The sequence below is a fragment of the Hemitrygon akajei genome, chromosome 5 (genome assembly GCF_048418815.1).
Source record: "Hemitrygon akajei chromosome 5, sHemAka1.3, whole genome shotgun sequence".
Lineage (NCBI taxonomy): Eukaryota > Metazoa > Chordata > Chondrichthyes > Myliobatiformes > Dasyatidae > Hemitrygon > Hemitrygon akajei.
Window position 1 is genome coordinate 95,149,349 of NC_133128.1, and position 19,081 is coordinate 95,168,429.

Genomic DNA, 19,081 nt, shown 5'->3' on the forward strand with positions numbered 1-19,081 from the left:
GCTGGCAACTCAATAGCCTCATCCCAAGAGTAAGGTGAAACAATACGTCTGATTTTAAAAAATCAAAAATTTCATTGTATTCATTTGAAACTTGGTTGTCAGAAATTTTCACGATCAGCTTATCTCCTATATCTGTTTAAAGAGTATTAATTTTTGAATTATATTATCAAAGTCTTCCTTGACTAAAGGCATCAAATTATAAACAGGTATTTTAAACATGACAGCATTTACAATAAAAATTTATTGATGCTTTACACATACATGCTCAAAATAATGAGATTTATTACATCAGCAACTACATAACCATTATTGAATATTGGACAAAGATACTGAATTAATAGTGAGTTGTTACAGAAGCAGAAATTGTTCAATGGATGTGCTACATATTGTGGCATCCTCGAATGAGATAATTTGAACAGATTAATGTGGCATGCAAACCATTATGTTGACAGTCCATTGACAGAATGGACCCAATAGTGCAATTAAACAATAGGCCATATATATGTGTGTAATGTCACACACAATTGCAGTAGTTCTTTAGTTCATAAGCACTAGAAAATACATTTTACAATCTAACAGAAGCTGATATACAGCTGATTTTGAGATCTTAAGCCAGCAATTCAAATTGGCCACATACACATTTTAATTTTCTAAAAGAAATGTACTGCTTTTCTTGGCAACAAGCAATCATAGCCTTTGCAGAGATCATAATCAGAGTTTGATATTGTGCACACAGTCTTTCCAAACGGGAATGTGACTAAATGTGAGGCAGGTGACCAAGCTTGGTTCCCAAAGCTGCAAACTATTCTTGCACAGCGACACAATCGAGGACACTACCCTTAAATATGCAAATGATTTTCAATTCTATTACCCTATGGCTGTCACATGGTTACAAGTCCTTTTGTTTTAAATTGCAAATGTTCAGTTTTGCTATCCTTGTTTTTCACCTGTAATCAATCATCCACATCAGGGAGTTCTCGCAGTAAAACATCAAGATCAAGATCAATAAAAATAAATCATTGACTTTGCTGTGAACCCAGCACTCAGCTGCAGCATACCAGGAGTTTGTTCAGCACTTGCCTGAGTTTAAGCTGATGACTGATCTGTGAAGGCTTTGTGAATCTAGTGTTAGACTGATTGAAGCCAATCAGTAAGTTCTGCTAGATGTTTTAGATCCAGTTGGTCTGACAACTCTGATTGGAGACACTCCAAGAGTTTACAGAATATGACAACTGACTTCCAACCATCCTGCTGAGTCAAAGTTCAAGCATTATCTCTGTAGCAACTAATGATTGGGGAAAAGTCATAAAGAAATGAAAATATAATTTTAATAGTTTTATGTGCATGCAACAGTTCTCAATGTTTGCTTGCAGCAGCCCCCAAGGTACTAATCTTTAATTCCTTGTGATTCCAGGACAAGCCTATCTAGACCTTTAAGCATTTTTGACCTTTATCATGTTACACCTGGTGAGGATATTATCTAGCCAACAGGATAAGGAAAAAGTACTAACTGCTGTACTTCAATTTTCTTTGCCTTTTATTGACAACCCGTACTTGCTGGAAAGCCTTTCCAATTACTACACAAATTACTTTAGAGCATTAGATTTAAACAAATCCTTTTAAATCGGTGTTGTATATTTGTTTGTACAATTGAAAAGTGAGAATTCCCTTGCCGTTCAAAACTCAGGAGGGTGAAAGTGCTGTCTACAATAAAAATCCCGAATAGACTAAAGCTTTTGTGAATCATTTTCTGGTTTCTGTCAATGAAGTGTTTGGTATTACTCTACCAAAAGTAACGCAAGTTACAAGTGAAACTTTATACAAAAAGAGAACATTATGATGTACATTTAATGAGAAATCATTACTTGATTATTTTTGAGCCAATTATGATACTGTGGGTGATAATGCTGCATTTAAATATAATGTTAGCTAGCAACCGAAGAGAAGAGTTGCACAAATCTTTTTCTAAAAGACTGTGGTTGTGAAGAAAATTCATTTATAAAATCCATTAAATATGCTGCAAAATGCTTAGTGAATCAGACTAAAACATATTTAACATTCTAAAATTAACATTCAGTTACCACTGAAGAATACCTGAGTTTTCTGAATACACATTACAATGATCTTAATCTTATCTTTGCTTTACAACAAGTATCATTCATACTGCAATTAAATGACTCTCCTGAGGCAAATTTAGTCATTAGCTTGATTATTAAGAGGTCTGCAGAAGCTCAATAAATAACAATGATATTCATAATCATCTGAAACTGGGTAGAGTTTCATCTAACAGGAGGCATATTTGACAATGAATCATATTTGTGAGTTTTTACTTATAATTTATTTGCAGGATGAATGGCACCCGAAGGTGTGTTTAAACTGACTGCTATGACCAGTCAACATTTATAGAATGCTATTTTTTTTCTTAAATTAAAAAGAGCATTTAATACAGATGATTGAAGTGCTGCATGAAGGATTGCTGTTGGTTAACAAAGGCTGCATTAATCTTCGTAAAGAGACACAGTAGTCTTGGACTGATCAAGCCCATGCTCCATGTGTTCAAAGCTCTGAAAAAGGACAAAATCACATCATCAGCTACAAGGATAATGCATCTTTCCTGCACAAAATTAAAAATACTCAAATTTAAAATGTCCCTCTCTTAAGTTATTCAAAGTTCAATTCCATAATGTTCAACATAAAATTTAATATAAGTAAATTATTCAATTATAAATTTACATTTTAAAATCATGGAAGGACATGTATTGCACTGTAGAACAGGAATGAGAATATTTTCAATGTTCAAGGTAAATTTATTATCAAAATACAGTGCCCATAAAAAGTATTCACCCCCCCTTAGGAGTTTTCGTGTTTAATTGTTTTACAATATTGAATCACAGTGATTTAATTTAGTTTTTTGACACTCATAGCAGAAAGACTTACATGCCAAAGTGAAAACAAATTTCTACAAATTGGTCTAAATTTATTAGAACCATAGAACCATAGAACATTACAGCACAGAAACAGGCCTTTTGGCCCTTCTTGACTGTGCCGAACCATTTTTCTGCCTAGTCCCACTGACCTGCACCTGGACCATATCCCTCCATACACCTCTCAACCATGAACCTGTCCAAGTTTTTCACTTTGGCATGAAAGAGTCTTTCTATAATGAGTGTCAAAAAACCAAATTAAATCACTGTGATTCAATATTGTAAAACAATTAAACATGAAAAACTTCTAAGGGGGTGAATACTTTTTAAAGGCACTGTATTTTGATAATAAATTTATTATAATTATTAAACACAAAATAATTGATTGCATTACTCAATTCCTTCAAGCCACTATTTAGAAGATGCACTTTTGGCAGCAATTACAAACTTGAGTCTTTATGGATAGGACTCTATCAGCTTTGCACATTTTTTCCCAATTCTTTTTTTACAAAACTGCTCAGTCTCTGTCATATTGCATGGAGATCATAAGTGAACATCCCTTTTCAAGTCTAGTCACAAATTCTCAATTGGATTTTGGTCTGCGTTCTGACTTGGCCACTCCAGAAAATTAACTTTATTTTTCTTTAAGCCATTCCTGTGTATCTTTGGCTATGCAGTTGGGGTCATTATCTTGCTGGAAAACAAATCACCACCCAAGTCACAGTTCTCCTGCAGACTGCATCAGGTTTTCCTCAGGGATTTCCCTGCATTTTGTTCCATTCATTTTACCCTTTACCTTCACAAGCCTTCCAGGGCCTGCTGCAGTGAAAAATCCCAACAGCATGACGCAGCCACTACCATGCTTCATGGTAGGGATGTTGTGTTTTTGATGATGTACAGTGTTTGGCTGGGTTAACAGTTGTTGTATGCGCAGTCTCTTCCATCTCAGCCACTGAAGCTTGTAACCCTTCTAGAGTTCTCATAGGTCTCTTGATGGCCTCCCTCAGTAGACCCTTTTTGCACAGTCACTCAGATTTTGAGGACAGCCTGCTCTAGGCAGGTTTACAGCTGTGCCATATTCTCTCAATTTCTTGATGATTGACTTAACCGTACTCAAAGAAATATTCAGTGACTTGGAAATTTTCTTGTATCCATCTGCTGACATGCTTTTCAATAATCTTTTCACAGAGTTTCTTGGAGTGTTTTCCTGGTGGCAGCAGAGATACCAAGGAGCAGATTGGGAGGCAGTTTTTGGAAAGGTGCAAAAATAACAGGGTTGTTATCATGGGTGACTTTAACTTCCCTAATATTGATTGGCACCTGATTAGTTCCAAGGGTTTAGATGGGGCAGAGTTTGTTAAGTGTGTCCAGGACAGATTCCTGTCACAGTATGTTGACAGGCTGACTAGAGGGAATGCCATACTAGATCTAGTATTAGGTAACGAACTGGGTCAGGTCACAGATCTGTCAGTGGGTGAGCATCTGGGGGACAGTGATCACCGCTCCCTGGCCTTTAGCATTATCATGGAAAAGGACAGAATCAGAGAGGACAGGAAAATTTTTAATTGGGGAAGGGCAAATTATGAGGCTATAAGGCTAGAACTTGCGGGTGTGAATTGGGATGATGTTTTTGCAGGGAAATGTACTATGGACATGTGGTCGATGTTTAAGGATCTCTTGCAGGATGTTAGGGATAAATTTGTCGCGGTTAGGAAGATAAAGAATGGTAGGGTGAAGGAACCATGGGTGACAAGTGAGGTGGAAAATCTAGTCAGGTGGAAGAAGGCAGCATACATGAGGTTTAGGAAGCAAGGATCAGATGAGTCTATTGAGGAATATAGGGTAGCAAGAAAGGAGCTTAAGAAGGGGCTGAGAAGAGCAAGAAGGGGGCATGAGAAGGCCTTGGCGAGTAGGGTAAAGGAAAACCCCAAGGCATTCTTCAATTATGTGAAGAACAAAAGGATGACAGGAGTGAAGGTAGGACCGATTAGAGATAAAAGTGGGAAGATGTGCCTGGAGGCTGTGGAAGTGAGCGAGGTCCTCAATGAATACTTCTCTTCGATATTCACCACTGAGAGGGAACTTGATGACGGTGAGGACAATATGAGTGAGGTTGATGTTCTGGAGCATGTTGATATTAAGGGAGAGGAGGTGTTGGAGTTGTTAAAATACATTAGGACTGATAAGTCCCCAGGGCCCGACGAAATTCCCCAGGCTGCTCCACGAGGTGAGGGAAGAGATTGCTGAGCCTCTGGCTAGGATCTTTATGTCCTCGTTGTCCACAGGAATGGTACCGGAGGATTGGAGGAAGGTGAATGTTGTCCCCTTGTTCAAAAAAGGTAGTAGGGATAGTCCGGGTAATTATAGACTAGTGAGCCTTACGTCTGTGGTGGGAAAGCTGTTGGAAAAGATTCTTAGAGATAGGATCTATGGGCATTTAGAGAATCATTGTCTGATCAGGGACAGTCAGCATGGCTTTGTGAAGGGCAGATCGTGTCTAACAAGCCTGACAGAGTTCTTTGAGGAGGTGACCAGGCATATAGATGAGGGTAGTGCAGTGGATGTGATCTACATGGATTTTAGTAAGGCATTTGACAAGGTTCCACACAGTAGGCTTATTCAGAAAGTCAGAAGGCATGGGATCCAGGGAAGTTTGGCCAGGTGGATTCAGAATTGGCTTGCCTGCAGAAGGCAGAGGGCCGTGGTGGAGGGAGTACATTCAGATTGGAGGGTTGTGACTAGTGGTGTCCCACAAGGATCTGTTCTGGGACCTCTACTTTTCGTGATTTTTATTAACGACCTAGATGTGGAGGTAGAAGGGTGGGTTGGCAAGTTTGCAGATGACACAAAGGTTGGTGGTGTTGTAGATAGTGTAGGGGATTGTTGAAGATTGCAGAGATAAGATGCAGAAGTGGGCTGAGAAGTGGCAGATGGAGTTCAACCCGGAGAAGTGTGAGGTGGTATACTTTGGCAGTAAACTCCAAGGCAGAGTACAAAGTAAATGGCAGGATACTTGGGAGTGTGGAGGAGCAGAGGAATCTGGGGGTACATGTCCACAGATCCCTGAAAGTTGCCTCACAGGTAGATAGGGTAGTTAAGAAAGCTTATGGGGTGTTAGCTTTCATAAGTCAAGGGAAAGAGTTTAAGAGACGCAATGTAATGATGCAGCTCTATAAAACTCTAGTTGGGCCACACTTGGAGTACTGTGTCCAGTTCTGGTCGTCTCACTATAGGAAGGATGTGGAAGCATTGGAAAAGGTACAGAGGAGATTCACCAGGATGCTGCCTGGTTTAGAGAGTATGGATTATGATCAGAGATTAAGGGAGTTAGGGCTTTACTCTTTAGAGAGAAGGAGGATGAGAGGAGACATGATAGAGGTGTACAAGATATTAAGAGGAATAGATAAGAGTGGATAGCCAGTGCCTCCTCCCCAGGGCACCACTGCTCAGTACAAGAGGACATGGCTTTAAGGTAAGGGGAGGGAAGTTCAAGGGGGATATTAGAGGAAGATTTTTGACTCAGAGAGTGGTTGGTGTGTGGAATGCACTGCCTGAGTCAGTGGTGGAGGCAGATACACTAGTGAAGTTGAAGAGACTACTAGACAGGTATATGGAGGAATTTAAGGTGGGGGGTTATATGGGAGGCAGGGTTTGAGGGTCGGCACAACATTGTGGGCCGAAGGGCCTGTAATGTGCTGTACTATTCTATGTCTATGTCTATGTGTTCTTTTGTTGTCATGGTGTAGTTTTTGCCAGGATACTGACTTACCAGCAGTTGGACCTTCCAGACACAGGTGTATTTTTACGACAATCGATTGAAACACTTTGACTGTACACAGGTCTCCAAAAATAGGTCTCCATTTAACAAATTATGTGATTTCTAAAACAAATTGGCTGCACCAGTGAAGATTTGTTGTGTCATATTAAAGGAGGGCAATCAATTATTTCGTGTTTTATATTTGCAATTAATTTAGATCACTCTGTAGAGATCTGTTTTCACTTTGACATGAGAGAGTCGTTTTCTGTTGATCAGTGTCAAAAAGCCAAATTAAATTCACTGTGATTCAATGTTGTAAAACAATAAAACATGAAAACCTCCAAAAGGGGGTGAATATATAGGCACTGTACGTAACCATATACTACATTGAGATTCATTTTCTCGCAGGAATAAATGCAATCAAGTCAATGAAAAATTACACACAAAGACTAACAAACAACCTATGTGCAAAATAATAATAAATAATATTGAGCAAATGAGTTGTAGAGTCCTTGAAACTTAGTCCATAAGTTATGCAAACAGTTCAGATTTGAGGTAAATGAAGTTATCCATCCTGATTCAGAAGTCTGATGGTTGAAGGGTAATAACTGTTCCTGAACCTGGTGGCATGGGACCCAAGTTTCCTGTACTTACTTCCTGATGGCAGTTAGCAAGAAGAGAGCATGACCTGGATGCTGGGAGTCCTTGATGACGGATACTGGGTTTTTGTGGCAGTGCTTCATGTAGATGTGCTCAATGGTGGGAAGGGTTTTACCCATTATGGACTGGGCTGTAACCACTACTTTATGTAGGCTTTTCCGTTCATGAGCATTGGTCTTTCCATACCAGGTCCAGTCTGGATACTCTCTCCACAGTGCATCTATAGAAGTTTGCCAAAGTTTTAGAAGACGTGAAATCTGGCAAATATTTAAGAAAAAACAGAGGCACTGTCATGTCTTTTTTGTAATGACACCCACCGCTGGTCCCAAGAAAGATCCTCTGATATGATAACACAAAGAAATGTAAAGTTACTGTTGTGTTTGTGCAACTACTTATTGATTTAGATGAAGGGTTTAAAAGTAACATTAGCAAATTTGCTGATGACACAAAGCTGGGTGGCAGTGTGAAATGTCAGGAGGATGTTATGAGAATGCAGGGTGACTTGGACAGGTTGGGTGAGTGGGCAAATGTATGGCAGATGCAGTTTAATGTGGATAAATGTGAGATTATCCACTTTGGTGGCAAGAACAGGAAGGCAGATTACTATCTAAATGGAGTCAAGTTAGGAAAAGGGGAAGTACAACGAGATCTAGGTGTTCTTGTACATCAGTCAATGAAAGTAAGCATGCAGGTACAGCAGGCAGTGAAGAAAGCTAATGGCATGCTGGCTTTTATAACAAGAGGAGTTGAGTATAGGAGTAAAGAGGTCCTTCTGCAGCTGTACAGGGCCCTGGTGAGACCCCACCTGGAGTATTGTGTGCAGTTTTGGTCTCCAAATTTGAGGAAGGACATTCTTGCTATTGAGGGAGTGCAGCGTAGGTTTACAAGGTTAATTCCCGGAATGGCAGGACTGTCATATGTTGAAAGATTGGAGCGATTGGGCTTGTATACACTGGAATTTAGAAGGATGAGAGGGGATCTGATTGAAACATATAAGATTATTAAGGGATTGGACATGCTGGAGGCAGGAAGCATGTTCCTGCTGATGGGCGAGTCCAGAACTAGAGGCCACAGTTTAAGAATAAGGGGTAGGCCATTTAGAACAGAGATGCGGAAAAACTTTTTCACCCAGAGAGTGGTGGATATGTGGAATGCTCTGCCCCAGAAGGCAGTGGAGGCCAAGTCTCTGGATGCATTCAAGAGAGAGTTAGATAGAGCTCTTATAGATAGTGGGGTCAAGGGATATGGGGAGAGGGCAGGAACGGGGTACTCATTGTGTATGATCAGCCATGATCACAGTGAATGGCGGTGCTGGCTAGAAGGGCTGAATGGCCTACTCCTGCACCTACTGTCTATTGTCTATTGATTAAATAAAAACACACACGTGGGATGTAACTTTAACTGGTGTATTCACATTGCATTGAGAGAGAGAGCAATGTGCATGCGCAGACAACAGATCAATATACATGTGTAGGGGAGTCATTGCTATAAAAGAAATAGATCCATATGTTTCCTCCCCCTTTAGATTAGTGTAACATGAAATTGTATATGTACAGAACATTCAGTTTCCCTTTCACAAACCATATTCAAATAAACATGCTAAAAACAATAACAGTCCATAACTAACTTCACTGTTCTAAAGATTCAGTCTTTTGAGTGCCTCTCTGTTTCTTTCAGGATGGCGCCCCTGGACCAGTGGAGTGGCATCAGGTTTGGCAGATGTCTTGTCAACAATAAGTTCTCACCACAATTCTAGACCAGTGGAGTGGCATAAGGCTTGGTAGGTGTCTTGTCTAAGACAACATTCTCGATTGCCAGTGTCGCGTTGCTGTCAGTGACATCATCACTGAGAGGTAAGTCTGGTGGCTGGAATGTGTCTGTCTTGTTGCATGCATTTGACTCAGGTTTGTCCTTCGGTTAAGTATCTGGTCCACATGATATCTTCATGTATGTTCTCCAACATCTACTGTGTCCATCAGTGGCACAGTTCTTGTAGCTATCCTACCAGATGTCCACTTGTCTTCTTGGTAATCACATGTTAGGACTTACTGTCCAACCTCGAAGCTCCTTGCTGCTTCACTTGGCAACTGGCTTAACTGTTTACTCTGCACTTCCCTCTGTAGATCTGGTTTCAGGTCTATGTGAGATCTCAGATTCCTACTCATGAACAGCATTGCAGGCGTTTGATTTATCATCGCATGGGCAGAGTTCTGATACACAGAAGGAAGTTGTCCACCTTGTGCTGTAGAGAAATGTCCTCCTTGTCTATTGGTTTAATGGACTTCTTGAAGGTTTGGATAAAGCTTTCAGCTAACCCATCCATTGCTGAGTGGTGAGGAGCTGACTTGAAAAGTTTGATGGCATTTTTCTTCATGAACAGTCAGAATTCTTCTGAACATATTAGGGTCTGTTGTCACTCACAATTTGTTCTGGTAAGCCATTTCTGGCAAAGAAAGTCCTCAGAGAGGAGACAGTCTTTGCTGAGGTGGTTGACTTCATTGGTATAACATTCGTCACTTTGAATGAGCATCCACAACAATCAGAATCATGGAGTCCACGAATGGCCCAAAGTCCATATGTACTCTTTGCCATGATGACAATGCCACTCCCAAAGGTGTAAGGGTGCCTGTGGGGGGGGGGGTGCATTTTGAACTTCTTGGCATTCTGAATAGCATTCTTCAATCTGTTTCTCTAATCGCAGCCACCACATGTAGCTCCAGACGATACTCTTCATCAGGTCTCCTTCATGTAGATCCTCCAACACTCTGGTATGCAGCTTAGAGGGAACCACAACACGAGATCTACACATCAGCATTATTAGACGTTATGACTGTTGGTCTCGTCTCACTGAGAACTCTGGAAATATAGAGTTACCATGAGCTGAACATCGTGATTTCATAGACTTTGACAATATCGGGTCATTCCTGGTTTCCCTTTGTATTTCTGAATTTGTTACCAGCAACTGGGAAACCCTTCTGCTGGGTTACTGTATGAAGACTTTTCTTCTTCAGTTGCCAAAAGTGGAAGAAGTGACAAGCCATCAGCATTGCTGTGTTGTTTGGTAACCTTGAACTCTGTGTCATCAGAGAGGGCTCCTAGGAATAGTGCCCAACATTGTAACCAGGTAGCAGTCATCACTGGAATTCCCTTCCTGGGATTGAAAATGGACACAAGGGGCTGGTGACCTGTCACTAGTGTAAACATTTGTCCGTAGAGTTAGTGGTGGAACTTCTTTATTCCCCATACTAGACTAAGGGCCTCTCAGTCAATCTGTGTGTAGTTGTGTCCTGCGCACGCCAGTGATCTTGAAGCAAATGCAATCGGGCATTCAAATCCATCTTTCATAATGAGTGTCAAAATGGCTCCAATGCCATAAGCGTGTCAGCTTGATGGGTCATAACGGGAGAGCAGTTTATTGGATGTTATTGGTCACTTTATTTCCTTAGAAGCTTTTTCACAACTTTCTGACCATTCCCACTTTGCTCCTGTCTGCAACAGTGCATTCAATGGATGCAACACTGTAACAATGTTTAGGAGTTTGGTGGTAGTAGTTCACAAGGCCCAAGTATGACCTGAGTTGTGACACATTTTCCAGTTTGGGTGCCTGTAGCACTGCTTCAATCTTCTCTTGTGACTTACGTAAACCCTGCTTGTCAATGGCATGTCCAAAATATGAGAATGCATTCTTGAAAAACACACTTTTCTCTCTCTTTGCATGCAGACCATACTCACTCAGCCTGGTAAGCACTTTATCAAAGTTCTGGAGGTTCTCTTCATTGTTTTTTGCCAGTCACGATGACGTCATCAAGGTAATATTGTAAAATGACAGAGCAGACTCAATGAGCCAAATAGCCTAATTGTGCTCCTATGTCTTATGGAGTGCATGCTTCATATCTGCCTTTGGTGGTATGTAAACTGCAGTGAGGATTGAGGCAGAGGATCTCTCAGTAAGTATAACAATTTAATCATTAGATGCTCCAGGTCAGGAGGACAAGAATGAGACAAAGCCACAATGTCTGAGCACCACAATGAGTTTTTATGAAGTAGACTGCACCACTTCTCCCCTTTCCTGATGTAGTAGTTCCATCCATCCAGTGGATCGAGAACCTCTCAGGCTGAAGTGGCATGTCTGAGTGTTGGGGGTGAACCAAGTCTCACTGAGCAATCTTGTCTTCAGGTCCTCAGTTTTGCTCTCCAGTGTCTATACATTGGCTTGGAGTTAGCTAGGGAGAGGTAGTCATGTACCCCATCGCTTTAGTGTAGACGGAAGTCCTCCATGGCACGCTCTCTTATGGCAACGGCCGACCTTCTTCCGCTTTAAGGTACCTGCATTCCTGAGAGTCGATCACTGAATCCTTCAGATGTTAAGATCACTAGTGTATTTAGACAGTTCAAAAATGTGCTCAAGGAATGTGCTGATGTATTAGCAGATGTCCTGACAGACATTTTCAACATCTCCCTTAGTCAAGCCATTGTCCCCAGATACTTCAAAACCTCCACAATCATCCCTGTAACAAATAAATCAGTTGTAGCCTGTCTGAATGATTACTGTCCCGTCGCCCTGACCCCCATAGTGATGAAATGTTTTGAATGGCTTGTCAAGCCTCATATCACAGCCAGCCTCCCCTCATCGCTGGATCCTCTACAGTTTGCTTATCGTCCAAATCGCTCTACGGAGGACGCAATATCCATCACACTGCACACAGTTCTCTCTCACTTGGACAATAAAGACACTTATGCCAGAATCCTGTACATTGATTTCAGTTCAGTGTTCAATACCATCATCCTGCAGAGGTTAGTGGAGAAACTGCCGCTGCTTGGCCTTAACACTGCCATGTGTCGCTGGATTCTGGATTTCTTGACAGAGAGACCACAGTCAGTCCGTGTTGGCAGGAACATCTCTGACTCCATCACACTGAGCACTGGATCCCCACAAGGCTGTGTGTTTAGCCCATTGCTGTTTACGCTGCTAACACATGACTGTGCAGCCAGATTCAAGGAGAACCTGATCATTAAATTTGCTGATGATACCACAGTGGTGGGGCTCATCAGCAAAAATGATGAAACAATGTACAGGCAGGAGGTCAAACACCTAGAGAGCTGGTGCAGTGACAACAACTTGATGCTTAATGTCACCAAAACCAAGGAGACGATCGTCGATTTCAGATGGTCTCAGTCTGAGCACACACCCCTCAGCATCAGCGGCTCCACAGTGAAGAGAGTGGAAAACATCAAGTTCCTTGGGGTGCAGATCTCGGACAATCTCATCTGGTCCAGGAACACCACTGGGATTGTGAAACAAGCCCAGCAGAGATTGCACTTTCTGAGGAAACTTAAACAAGCATCACTCCCCACTAACATCTTAACTACAGTCTACAGAGGCGTGGTTGAGAGTGTGCTGACCTTTTGCATCACAACCTGGTACTCCAGCTGCAGTGCTGCCGACAAAAAAGCCTTGCAGAGGGTGGTTAGGGGAGCAGAGAAGGTTATTGGGGTCTCCTACCTTCTGTCCAAGACCTCTTTCAGAGTCAATGCCTCCAGAAGACACAATACATCATTAAAGACCTCTCACACCCTCTCCATAAACTGTTTTGTTCTTCTGCCATCAGGCAAACGTTACAGGAGCATCAAAACTAAAACCACAAGGCTACTAAACAGCTTCCTCTCACAGGCAGTCAGACTGCTAAATAGCTGCTCTATCTGACTCTGCTTTGGTCACTCTTAACTTGCACTGGACACTTATAACTTGATTTTAACTGACACGTGGCTGTTGTGTTTTAGTATTTATTGTTGTGTTTATTATTTAGTCTTGCGTTTGTTATGTTATGATTGCACTGCCCCTGGGAAACGCTGTTTCATTCTGCCCTGCAGAGCTGATGTACAGTTAGAATGATAATAAAGTTTTTGAATCTTGAATCTTAAAGGGGAATTACAGACTGCAGATTGCAGTCATACGTACAACACGCTGGAGGACCTCAGCAGGTTGGGCAGCATCCGTGGAAACGAACAATCAATGGCTCGAGCCGAGACCCTTTGTCTGGACAGAAGAGGGAGGGGGCAGGGGCCCTAAAAAGGTGGTGGTGGAGGGTGGGAAGGAGAAGGCTGGTAGGTGCCAGGTGAAAAACCAGTAAGGGGAAAGATCAAGGGGTGGGGGAAGGGATTGCAGTGATAGCAGTTCAGAAAATGTATATCTAGTAGTTATGTGAGATACCTGTAAAACATTGCCGTATATTGCCAGAGCCATCTGGGAACCTTTTACTGTTCTCTTTGGAGCTGGTTGCAAAACGCTGCCACTCTCTAGTGTTACCACAGCAGAGATGGCAACATGACAAACAGGCATTCTACTGAAGACCCTCTGAGTAGAGTTCCCGTGATATCTCCCTCAACTTGCCCTAATCTCGTTATGTTTATTTTTGGTTATTTTGTCATGTAAGCTATGTAGAATTTGTTAATTTAAATGTAAGTAATTTATCTTTGTCATATATTGTGCTGCATTGTGCTCATTTTCATGGCATTCATGTATTCACATGACAATAATGTTGAACTGGAGCTTGACAATAAGGTTCTGTTAGCGGAACAGTTAGAGACTGGAGAACGATGAAAACGATGTGGATATGTCAGAATCAAGAGAGGAAAGAAAAGAATAAGTATTAACTTGGAAAGAGGTAAATGAGGGAACAGGGTCCAAGTGTGTGAACAAATTGAAGGCACTGGGGAAAGGAGTCAAAGGTCACTGACAGGGTGTAGAGAAAGGGCAGATGAGTGGAAGAGTGGGAAATGATGAGTGGTGGTCAAAGTGTATATGTAGAGCAGAGCCCCTTGTCGCTGATTGTCACGGACCTCCTTGCCATTTAACCAAGAACTTGCCCCATCAACACTGTGGGTTGGCACAAGGAAATATCAGAAGTAGGCAACTAAGCCCCTTACATCTTTCTCTGTCATTCAATAAGAAGATAATATAGTTTAACACATGGCTGAGGAGATGGTGCAGAAGAGTGGGCTTCAGAATTTTGAATCATTGGGGTCTCTTCCAGGGAAGGTGGGACCTGTAGAGATGGACTAAACTGGGGGTAGGGGGAATTAATATCCTTGCTGAAAGGTTTGTGGTTTGCTAGTGCTGCTCCAGGGGTAGGTTTAAAGTAGAGTTGGAGGGCCAGAACAGTTAGTGGACATAGTGGGCAAAGATAATGTTAAGCTGACATACAAAGACAAGAATTGAACTGTGGAAATAATATCCTAAGTTGTGTCTATTTCAGTGCAAGGAGAATTGTAGGCAAGGTGGATGAGCTTAGAGCATGGCTCAGCACAACCAGTTATGACATTGCAGCCTTTCATGAGACTTGGTTGCAGGAGGAGCAGAACTGGTAATGTTCTGGGGTTGAAGCAATGCACATAAAATGCTGGAGGAACTCAGCAGGCCAGGCAGCATCTATGGAAAAGTACAGATGATGTTTCCAGCCAAGACCCTTCACGTTGACTGTAATCTTTTCCAGAGATGCTGCCTGTCCTGCTGAGTTCCTCCAGCATTTTGTGTATGTTGCTTGGATGTCCAGCATCTGCAGATTTTCTCTTGTTTATGTTCTGAGGTTCTGTTGTTTCGATATGATAGAGTGGGAGGGATTAAAGGGGGAACGGTGGCATTATTAGTGCTGAGAGCTCACCTACTAAAAGTTTATTGGTGGAAATAAGGAATAACCATATAACAATTACAACACGGAAACAGGCCATCTCGGCCCTTCTAGTCCGTGCCGAACGCTTACTCTCACCTAGTCCCACTGACCCACACTCAGCCCATAACCCTCCATTCCTTTCCTGTCCATATACCTATCCAATTTTACTTTAAATGACAATACCGAACCTGCCTCTACCACTTCTACTGGAAGCTTGTTCCACACAGCTACCACTCTCTGAGCAAAGAAATTCCCCCTCGTGTTACCCTTAAACTTCTGCCCCCTAACTCTCAACTCATGTCCTCTTGTTTGAATCTCCCCTACTCTCAATGGAAAAAGCCTATTCGCGTCAACTCTGTCTATCCCCTTCATAATTTTAAATACCTCTATCAAGTCCCCCCTCAACCTTCTACGCTCCAAAGAATAAAGACCTAACTTGTTCAATCTTTCCCTGTAACTTAGGTGCTGAAACCCAGGTAACATTCTAGTAAATCTTTTCTGTACTCTCTCTATTTTGTTGACAACTTTCCTATAATTCAATGACCAGAACTGTACACAAGACTCCAAATTCGGCCTTACCAATGCCTTGTAGAATTGTAATATTACATCCCAACTCCTATATTCAATGCTCTGATTTATAAAGGCCAACATACCAAAAGCTTTCTTCACCACCCTATCCACATGAGATTCCACCTTCAGGGAACTATGCACCATTATTCCTAGATCACTCTGTTCTACTGCATTCTTCAATGCCCTACCATTTACCATGTATGTCCTATTTGGATTATTCCTACCAAAATGTAGCACCTCACACTTATCAGCATTAAACTCCATCTGCCATCATTCAGCCCACTCTTCTAACTGGCCTAAATCTCTCTGCAAACTTTGAAAACCTACTTCATTATCCACAATGCCACCTAACTTAGTATCATCTGCATACTTACTAATCCAATTTACCACCCCATCATCCAGATCATTAATGTATATGACAAACAACATTGGACCCAGTACAGATCCCTGAGGCACACCACTAGTCACCGGCCTCCAACCTGACAAACAGTTATCCACCACTACTCTCTGGCATCTCCCATCCAGGCACTGTTGAGTCCATTTTACTACTTCAATATTAATACCTAACAATCAAACCTTCCTAACTAACCTTCCATGTGGAACCTTGTCAGAGGCCTTACTGAAGTCCATATAGACTGTGTTGCCTTTAAGGCATTTGTTTAGTTTATTATATTTTTGCTTTAGTAATTCATTTGTTATCGTTTTCTAGTTAAAGTTAAGGTTGTTTAAAGTAAATTCGTTGTCTGTGATATATCGCGGCATGCGATGACGTCACACCCGGTTTCTCCGTGTCTTGTGGGAAAATACCGGTTTGGAGAAACGGGAAGGAGGGGGCTTGTGTGTGTGCAGGATCAGCGCGAAAAAAATTTTCTTTCTACGCACTAGAAACATCAGAGAAGCAATGCCTTAAGTTCATAAGATAATCGATATGTTGAATTAAAAATGTTAACGCTGATTCTGTTAAAAGTAATGACGGTTGATAAAGTTTATGTTTTTGTTATTTAAAGAGTTGCGGATAGTTTGTGTTGAAGTGTATTTAAAGCCAGTCGATGGCGTAGGTAGATTCTGACTGTATGTTGCCCTTTAATGTAATATAGTTGTTGTAGTTTTACTTTTGCAAGTATTTATGATGTAAATGTGATGTCAAGAAGGAAACAAATACTGTATATATTTTGTATTGTTTTATCAACAGTTTTCACCATACGTTAATGTGGAAGAGTGAACAGTAAACGGTTAATCTTACTGGGACCGCCTCATTGACCGGTTTATGCTTGGTGTTTAGTTCAGAGTTCTTTTACACCTGTGCGAGAACACTACATAGAACACATCCACTGCTTTACCCTCGTCAACTTTCCTCGTAACCTCTTCAAAAAATTCAATAAGATTTGTCAAACATGACCTTCCACGCACAAATCCATGTTGACTGTTCCTAATCAGACCCTGTCTATCCAGATAATTATATATACTATCTCTAAGAATACTTTCCATTAATTTACCCACCGACATCAAACTGACAGGCTTATAATTGCTAGGTTTACTCTTAGAATCCTTTTTAAACAATGGAACCACATGAGCAATACGCCAATCCTCTGGCACCATCCCCATTTCTAATGACATTTGAAATATTTCTGTCAGAGCCCCTGCGATTCCTACACTAACCTCCCTCAAGGTCCTAGGGAATATCCTGTCAGGACCTGGAGATTTATCCACTTTTATATTCCTTAAAAGCACCAGTACTTCCTCCTCTTTAATCGTCATAACTTCCTTACTTGTTTCCCTTATACCAAAGAAAAGAAATTGTTCAAAATCTCCCCCATCTCTTTCAGCTCCACACATAGCTGTCCACTCTGATTCTCTAAGGGACCATTTTTATCCCTTTTGCTATTAATGTAACTGTAGAAACCCTTCGGATTTATTTTCACCTTACTTGCCAAAGCAACCTCATATCTTCTTTTAGCTTTTCTAATTTCTTTTTTAAGATTCTTCTTACAATCTTCATATTCCTCAAGCACCTCATTTACTCCATGCTGCCTATATTTATTGTAGATATCTCTCTTTTTCCTAACCAAGTTTCCAATATCCCTTGGTTCTCTCAAACTTTTAACCTTTCCTTTCAACCTAACAGGAACATAAAGATTCTGTACCCTCAAAATTTCACCTTTAAATGACTGCCATTTCTCTATTACATCCTTCCCATAAAACAAATTGTCCCAATCCACTCCTTCTAAATCCTTTCACATCTCCTCAAAGTTAGCCTTCCTCCAATCAAAAATTTCAACCCTGGGTCCAGTCCTATCTTTCTCCATAATTAGATTGAAACTAATGGCATTGTGATCACTGGACCTGAAGTGTTCCCCAACACATACCTCCGTCACCTGACCTATCTCATTCCCTAACAGAAGATCCAACACTGCCCCTTCTCTAGTCGGTATCTCTATGTATTGCTGCAAAAAACTATCCTGCACACATTTTACAAACTCCAAACCATCCAGCCCTTTTACAGTATGGGCTTCCCAGTCTATGTGTGGAAAATTAAAATCTCCCACAATCACAACCCTGTGCTTACTACAAATATCTGCTATCTCCTTGCAAATTTGCTCCTCCAATTCTCGCTCCCCATTAGGTGGTCTATAATACACCCCTAAAAGTGTTACTACACCTTTCCCATTCCTCAATTCCACCCAAATAGCCTCCCTAGACGTGCCCTCTAATCTATCCTGCCAGAGCACCGCTGTAATATTTTCTTTGACAAGCAACGCAACACCTCTCCCTCTTGTCCTTCCGATTCTATCACACCTGAAGCAACGAAACCCAGGAATATTTAGTTGCCAATCACACCCCTCCTGCAACCATGTTTCACTAATAGCTACAACATCATATTTCCAGGTATCAATCCAGGCTCTAAGCTCATCCACCTTTCTTACAATGCTCCTAGCATTAAAATAAATGCATTTAAGAAATTCTCTGCCTCTTCCTCTCTGTTTATCTCTAACAGTACAAAGAACTTTACTGTCTTCTTTTTCTTCCTTCTCCCATACATCTGTTCCTACACTCTGGTTCCCCTCCCCCCTCGTATCTAGTTTAAATCCACTGGAGCCTCTCTAGTAAATCTACCTGCAGGAATACTTGTCCCCCTCCAGTTCAGATGTAAACCGTCCCGCCAGAACAGGTCCCACCTTCCCTGGAAAACTGCCCAATTATCTGTAAATCTGAAGCCCTCCATCCTGCACCATGTCTTCAGCCACGTGTTGATCTGCATTATCTTACTATTTCTAAACCCACCTGCATGTGGCACTGGTAGCAATCCAGAGATTGCTATCCTGGAAGTCCTGTCCTTTAACTTGGCACTTAGCTCCCTAAACTCACCTTTCAGGACCTCCTCACTCTTCCTACCCACGTCATTGGTCCCTACATGGACCACGACATCCGGCTGCTCACCCTCCCTCTTGAGAATACTGAGAACTCGATCCAAGATATCGCGGACCCTGGCACCAGGGAGG

The 19,081-nt window shown here is 41.6% G+C and overlaps 1 protein-coding gene across 3 annotated transcripts in view; it reads right to left on the reverse strand.

Moving 5' to 3' along the window:
* Positions 1-222: 222 nt before the first annotated feature.
* LOC140728007 (MAP7 domain-containing protein 2-like) overlaps positions 223-19,081 on the reverse strand; it is a 222,790-nt gene continuing 203,931 nt past the window's right edge. For all 3 annotated transcript variants that reach the window (XM_073046095.1, XM_073046092.1, XM_073046093.1), the window contains one exon: positions 223-2,564. In XM_073046095.1, coding sequence (XP_072902196.1) covers positions 2,557-2,564 — 8 coding nt within the window. In that variant the 3' untranslated portion in view covers positions 223-2,556. The remainder of the gene's footprint in view (positions 2,565-19,081) is intronic.